We start from the raw sequence: 7,646 nt of genomic DNA, 5'->3' as shown, positions 1-7,646 counted from the left end.
AACCGAACACTACCCTGCCCCTGGGTTAAAAATGAAGGTTTTTTTCTGAATAGAAATGAAACTTCTACTTCAAGGCTCAAAGGGGTTAACGAGGGTCTATCTCCCTTATATCTCCGGTGTTTGGGGATTTGAAACAATGCCTGTACATCATTAGCAAGGTTTTATTCGAAAGCGCACCGTTTGAAATTCTTGGTATTACGCTCATCATCCTCCCTCCAGAGTTACTTGCTCTTTTTTTTTATTTACAAGAGTTGAGTACAACAAGAAAATAAAAGCGAATGGATTGTTTCAAGACAAAAATATTCAATGTATTATGATTATTATTCAAAAACAAACTAGTTTTGCATACGAGAAAGTGCTTAACGAAACAAGAAAATTACAAATGAGAATGCAGAATGAAACTCAAATTGCCAACATTAAAGAGACTTGACTCCGTCTGGATCTATTGCTTTAGAAGGTACATCTTGCAATCTCGACCTCTGCTCAGGCGTGGGAAATTCAATTTATGCGCAGACCGTTTGGCATGAAGCAGATTGCCTTGGAATCAATGAGGTTTTGAACTGTGCCTTTGAATACGTTGCAACCTTCAATCAAATGTCCAGGTGCCCCTGAATGGAACTCACAGTAGGCGTTGGGATCATATCCTTCAGGATAAGGAAAAGGAGGAGGCCCAAGTTGTTTTAATTCCACTAAAGAATTTTGGAGTAAATGAGAGAGCAACTGACTATGAGGCATTGGAATTGGTTCATATACCTTTCTTGGCCTTCTTTGATTCTGCCCACCCTGTGGTCGGTGAATTTGTCTATATCTCTGCTGTTGTTGCGGAGCATACTTAACTGATTGATTATATAGAACAGGCTCTTGTTGCACAAATTGAACTGGTGGTTGGCTAATAGTCGCGGCACAAATTTGTGGGGCATCCTGATCAGGAGTAATTTCTGTCATTTGATAGCAAGGGATCTGAACTGGAGAATAAGCATGATCTCTCTCTTCAACTTCGGAAATTGTACTTGTTTCTTCACCATCTTGTTCTGGGAATTCAAAATTAGTAGCAACGTTCTGAATCTTGCCAGTCATAAGACCGTGCTCAATTCTTTCTCCTATGACAACCAAAGTTGAGAATTTAGAAGCGGCACATCCAACCATCCGATTCAGATAGGGGTCTTGTAAAGTGTCCATGAACATGTCTACAAGTTCTCGTTCCAAAAGGGGAGGTTGAACTCTAGCAGCTAGCTCCCTCCATCTTTGTGCGTACTCTCTAAAGGATTCGTCAACCTTCTGAGTCAAACCCTGAAGATGAATTCTGGTAGGAACCATATCACTGTTATGTTTGTAATGCTTGAAAAAGGCTTTGGCTAGATCTTTCCAAGTTCGGATGTTGGTCCTTTCAAGTTGGGTATACCATTCAAGAGATGCCCCACTAAGACTATCCTGAAATAAGTGCATTAGAAGTTTATCATTTTCTGCATAAGGAGCCATCTTGTTGCAAAATGCCTTGATGTGTGTTATTGGGCAAGTGGTACCCTTGTACTTCTCAAAGTTGGGGACTTTGAACTTAGGAGGAACCTTGATATCAGGCACCAGGCATAAACTAGCAGCATCCAATCCAAGGCAATCACGATCCTCAACCGCTTTCAATCTCTTATCCAAAAGACGGAGCTTACCCTCATCTTCATCCATTGGAAACTTAAAAGTATCATATGACGAAACAGAAAGATTTTCACGGTGTGGAGCCTCGTTGACGGGAACTTGCATAGTGTTTCTAACATTCTGATTCAAAGGGGCCTCTTGGGTAGGTTTGACGACTTTTTGATGAACGCCGCTTGGATCAACAATAAAATCCGGCCTCTGAACAGGCTTTCTTAAATCTCCTTGTCCACGGGTAACGATTTGGATAGCTTCCAAAAATTGACCCATAGTAGTCCCTATCTGAGCCCTAATCTCTGCCATGTCTGTCTGAATTTGTTCCATGATTAACCTAAAATGTCGGGAAATCAATTTTGCAGTCTCTGATTCCAAATACAAGTAAAGATGCGAATGAGCTCCTTGTAGAAATGCATGTCATGTATGAATGATAAACTCCTATGATGCAATGGTATACGAATATATTTTATTTTATATATATTTTTTTCATGCAATGCAATGTGGCATAGAGTGGGGGTTATTATAAGGATGCCCCACATATTTTAAGAGATAAACACAGGGAAACCCCTTAAGGGCTATGGATAATGATAGATAGATGGAAATCCTTACAGGAAAGGGACTATGACACAATATAGGAAATCCCTACGGGCTAGGGAATGCGTGGGAGCGGGCACATGATGACCGTTCAAGACAGTCATCAGGTCTCATGGCCATCGAGAGGCCAATTGACGTGCAGATGTCCTTTGTGGGAAGGACGTGGTTGTAAAAATACAAAGATGTAAAAGGAAAATCCATACGGGCTAGGGAGTGCGTAGGAGTAAGCATGGGGTGACCGTTCGAGACAGTCACTAGATCGCATGGCCATCGAGAGGCCAATTGACGTGCGTTAACGAAGATGTCCTTCGTGGGAAGGACGCGTAGTTGTAAAAATACAAGGATATAAGAATAAAATCCCTACAGGCTAGGGAGGGCATAGATGGTGATGTCTTTCGTGGGAAAGACGTGGTCTTAGAAATCACAGTCCCTACGGGCTAGGGACTACGTAGGGATACCTGCAAAATTGAAACGCATAGATATTTGCAAACATATAATGAGCACAGCAGCACAAAAGTCCTAGGTTCATAGGTCCGACGTAGCGGCTCTTGGGAGCCAACCTTTTAATAGGGGGTTCTAGAAGGTCTCATGGGGTCGTTCGTAGCCTCCGAGACTTTTTGTCTCTTCGGATTTTAGAACAACTCATTTTATCCATGAAGTTCGAATTTTTGGGGTAGGTTCTCGGAGAGATCAGCCAAGTATCCAGTCCTGCCCTCAACAAGGTCAAGCCTCGTTTTGGACATTTCCGAATACTCAACCCACTCCGAGTGGAATTATCAATGAGACTCGTAGGAGATTCATACTCCCCTATTGGTCTCAAAGTTAACTCCCACACTTAGGGTTTAACACAACATAAAAAAACACCAGCAAATATAATAGAAATAAATATTCACTTAAATAAATATTTAATTAAATTGCAGTAATGAAATTGAAAAGGAAAAGGAAAATAAATAATTAAATAAAATTTAAATATTTGAAACTAACCTTGAATCCGGCCGCTTGCAATTTAAAAAATACAACACGCAGCAAATATTTAAATAAACAGATTTTTTTTTATAAACAGGTATTTATTCAATTGATGTAAAAGATGAAATTATAAATAAATAAATAAAGTAAAAACTTTAAATATTTAAATATAAATAAACCCTAATTTTTGGCAAATTAGCCAAACCCTAAAAAAGTTTGCCAAAAACCTAAACCCTGCCAAAGCCTATAGGAGCATAGTATTCACCATTATAGTTATCCCCAGCAGAGTCGCCAGCTGTAGCAACCTGCCTAAAAATTATAACTTAGAGAGTCGCCACCTATTCTGAAGGGCGAATAGGAAACCCTACGCAGTATAGAGATCGGGGTAAGATACTATATTCGGGTTAAGGGAAGGTGTTAGGCACCCAAAACCCTTTCCTAAAGGTTAACATTGCAAAGATGAAGGTTTGTGGCAAAAGATAAAGAAAGATGACAGACAGTAAATAGAGTTAAAGGCTAATTATTTGAACATGATTAGAGTTTGGAAGAGGGGGACTCGCCTTGTTGCCAAGTGCCTACGTACCTCCTTATGGAGGATCAGAGTCTACGTAGTTCGGGCCCAGGGTTGTACGCCTTAGAATTGAATTTGATTTGTTATGGTTGGAAACTGTTTTAAAGGCTTTTTGAATGGCCTATCGCAGTTTTGAAATGCGAAGTTCGAAGGTATTTTGAATTACCTGATTGAAAAGGATGAAAATCCGTAGTGTCGTGGTTTAGTGTGTTTTAAGATTTGGGCGTACAATCCTGATTTGATATGGCACCGTTAGATGCGGTGACCAATAGATTTGGTCAGTATAGCTAACGGATTAAGGGGCATTGCTGGTTACTCAGATCGATAGATTGATCGTCGTGGACAGCAAATTAAAATGTATTTTAATTTTATGTATTTTTTATCTCTCGTCTAATACGACTAATAGATTTAGTCGGGTCGAGGAGAGAATTAAATTAGAGTTATTTGGATTATTAATAAACATATTAATTAAATCATTGTTATTAAATAAATTAAATTGATTCAAATTATTTCTAGCCTAATGCGACTAATAGGTATAGTCGGTTCGGGAAGAAAATTATATTGAATTATCCGAAAAAAACATTTAAACAAATATTAAAATTATCAAATAGAAATTAATTATTTTTTATTAATTAAATATTTTTATATATGGACAAAAAAGGAATATAAGTATTTTTGAACTTTTAAAAGGGTTAAAACATTTTTGTGTTACGTATATTTTATTGTTTTTTTTTTGTTTTAATAATAATCATAATAAAAAGAAAATTAAAAGACATTTGACTCATTGAAATTTGTTTAAATAAAAAAAAATAAAACAACAATTGAAAAAATAGAGAAAGGGAGAAACGTGGGTGTGCTTCTCATATCTCAAAAGAAAATTTTAAACATCAACCAATGAATGGTTTACACATGACATTAGAAAAACAAAAAGAGATATACAAAATTAAATAGAAAAAAATGAATAAACATTGAAATAAATTTGGGTAGAAACCAACAGCCCCTTCTCACGATACCCTAACCCTCTCTCACTCTTTTTGCTTTCAGATCGCTAAAACTCTCTTAAGACCTCCACCCTCTCCATTGATTCCAACCACACAAAAAAATTATTCCGCAGAGCAATTCAAACTATTGATAAATCAATTAATCCAACACAAGTTAAAAGGAGAAAAAGTTGTGGTTACCGGATTTGCTTCGAAATCATGCGGAGTGCGGATTTGCTTCAAGGCGGCGGCGTTGCAGGGAGGTCCGATAGGGAGGTGGCCGCACGGTCGTTTAGTGCGGTGCTGCATTCATCGCGGTTCGACGATTTGTGCGATTGTTTCCGGCATGGGTATTTGCGATCTCCGTACGGCTTCGAGGCGGAGGTGACAGATCTGTTCTTCTTTGCTTTCTGATCTCCCCTGTGATTACTGTATGAATGTGTACGTGTGTGGAGAAATTTTGTACCGCGTGGGGATTGGCCTTTGTGGTGTGTGTGAGAAGTCCTCTCCCTGTTTCTGTTTTCTCCTTTTAGTTTTATAGTTAGGGTTTAGCTAGAGATTCAATTAGGAAACATTAGATTTAAGATCTGTTGTGTACTCTGAATTCCCCCTTTTGATTGTAACATCTGTTTCATATCAATAAAAAAAATTTTGATTTTTATTTATGTCAAGATTTGATTGAATCCTGATTCTGTTAATTTTAGATTTGATTTTGTTTAAGATTTGATTCCCTTTTTGCGTTTTGATTCACTGGGCTTGGGTTTTTCTTTTTTTTGGTTTTCTGTTGTTGATGGTGGTGGGGCGGCGCTGCTCCAATGGGAGAAGATGAACAGAATTTTTTCTTTGTAACTCTAGTTGACTTGGTCAACCTCTCGAAAGAACAATTTTCTTCCTCTTTTTTACCTTTTTTTTTTACAAATAAATGATAACAATGACATGGTAAGAAAAAAAATTAATTACCAACTAATAATTAAAATTAGGTTCAATTAACCATCAAGTTAGATTAATAAAATTTTAAATAAATACTAACTTGTTGAAAAATTAATATTCATAGAAAACTTTAATAAATCTAAATGGGCCTAATGTTGAACCCAAATTTTCTATTCCTCAAAAGACACCCCCTTATCTTTCTCCCTTTTTTTTAAGAAGCAATTTAGGCATGGGCCAAGTATCAATTGGATTTAGAAAGACTTTGCTATTTACACCCTTATTTCATTTTAAACCAATTTATAAGGGAATTTTATAAGAGATCGAGTTTAATAATAGGTATATTAAACCCTATGGCTCTTAATTTTTAACCCCCTTAATAAATCATCAAAATGTGAAATATATCGGGTAAATTTTGGGGTATGACAGCTGCTCCTATTTAATTATCTTGGATTGAATGGCGTGAGAATATGCAGGTCTCACGCTTTTTGGATCGTAGAATTATTAAATAATTGAAGACCCCTAAATTTACCTCGTGCTTGAGTGTGAGGGAAAAGAATTGTCCCGCTAAAGCCTGAGTCTTACATAGCGAGGACTCGCAGTCAGTTTGTGTGATCAACTTGCTATATTGCTAGCAAGCTTTCGTAGTTTATGAACCCCACTTACTATAGTTCTAGTAAGTCTCCATGGTTTGTATAACCCCGAAAGGATCACTCGCTATAGCTCTAGCAAGCTCACCTGCGTTAATAAGCATCACTTGCCCTGGTTCGGACAAGTTTACCTGTATAGAGGATTATTTTGTAAATTCGTATGCATCATGCGTATGCCTATGATCCTATTGTTGTACAATGCAAATGTATGCATGTTCACATATGTAAATGATGCGTGTGCGCGAATGGGTATGTATGAACGGCAAAGTTGTTATCATCGGTAAGGTTACCGGGATACGTCAATCAGGCGATTGGAAAATAAACACTCAGTAGGGTTACTGGCATCGGTAAGGTTACCGGAAAGCATCAATTAGGTGATTGGAAAATAAACACTCAGTAGGGTTACTGGCATCGGTAAGGTTATCGGAAAGCATCAATCAGGTGGTTGGAAAGATATCTCGGTAAGGTTACTGGCATCGGTAAGGTTACCGGAAAACATCAATCATGTGATTGGAAAGAATATCTCAGTAAGGTTACTGGCATCGGTAGGGTTACCGGAAAACATCAATCAGGGGATTGGAAAGAAAATCTCAGTAAGGTTACTGGCATCGGTAGGGTTACCGGAAAACATCAATCAGGGGATTGGAAAGAAAATCTCAGTAAGGTTACTGGCATCGGTAAGGTTACCGGAAAACTCCAAATTGTATGGTTTTGGCATTGATTTCTTTGGAAAAAATTTGTATTTCAGGGGATAAAGTGGCATAAGGTCGGGAAAGCTTGCAAGAAAGCACCATTAAGAATAAATGATTTGAGAAAAACCTGTGGGGAATACTACTCGGGATAGTTGAGGAATAAGGAGTTCTTTTGGAGAAGTGACCCTGACCTAACTGAGGATGTAAAGGGTGTTTGATAAGAACTTGAATTTGGCTTATGCTTTGATGCATGTTTGAAACTAAACGTAATGCTCCACCTAAGTGGAAATGCTATGCATTTTGGAGGATGCAATGTGGTATGCAATGACATCTATCAGGAGCTCAAAGGATGAAATCTTCTGACTGTTGAGGAACGCCAACCATCTAGATTTAAATCTCGATTCTTGCTAAGGATAAAGATCATGACTTCCTGACATTCTCTTTGTATACACAAGTTGTTTAGCGTGCGCCTGAACTTGACTGGATCAAATAATTGAAAAGGAGGAGGTGCCCCTGCCTACTGTCTAGCTCCAGTCTGCAGGGCTTTTGAAGAGATCGCCTCGAGAGGATTTTCAGAGATTTGTGCCATCGAAATAGATTGCCCCAGTGTTATGGACTATGG

At 38.1% G+C, this 7,646-nt stretch overlaps 1 protein-coding gene across 1 annotated transcript; it reads right to left on the bottom strand.

Annotated features, from left to right (window-relative positions):
* Window positions 1-498: 498 nt before the first annotated feature.
* Window positions 499-1,971, bottom strand: LOC131641007 (uncharacterized). Its single transcript, XM_058911344.1, has 2 exons — window positions 1,567-1,971; window positions 499-1,431 (listed from the first exon to the last, which is right to left on the bottom strand). Exons 1-2 carry the CDS (start codon window positions 1,969-1,971, stop codon window positions 499-501), a joined length of 1,338 nt encoding a protein of 445 aa, XP_058767327.1.
* Window positions 1,972-7,646: the final 5,675 nt, after the last annotated feature.

Source organism: Vicia villosa, unplaced genomic scaffold (assembly GCF_029867415.1).
Source record: "Vicia villosa cultivar HV-30 ecotype Madison, WI unplaced genomic scaffold, Vvil1.0 ctg.003445F_1_1, whole genome shotgun sequence".
NCBI classification, from domain to species: domain Eukaryota; kingdom Viridiplantae; phylum Streptophyta; class Magnoliopsida; order Fabales; family Fabaceae; genus Vicia; species Vicia villosa.
This window is presented reverse-complemented; position numbering and strand designations above follow the sequence as displayed.

Coding starts and splice junctions, on each gene's coding strand:
- LOC131641007 (XM_058911344.1), bottom strand. CDS start 1,971: ATGGAACAAATTCAGACAGACATGGCAGAGATTAGGGCTCAGATAGGG. Junction 1,432..1,566: donor GCCTGGTGCCTGATATCAAG/GTTCCTCCTAAG, acceptor CACTTATTTCAG/GATAGTCTTAGTGGGGCATC.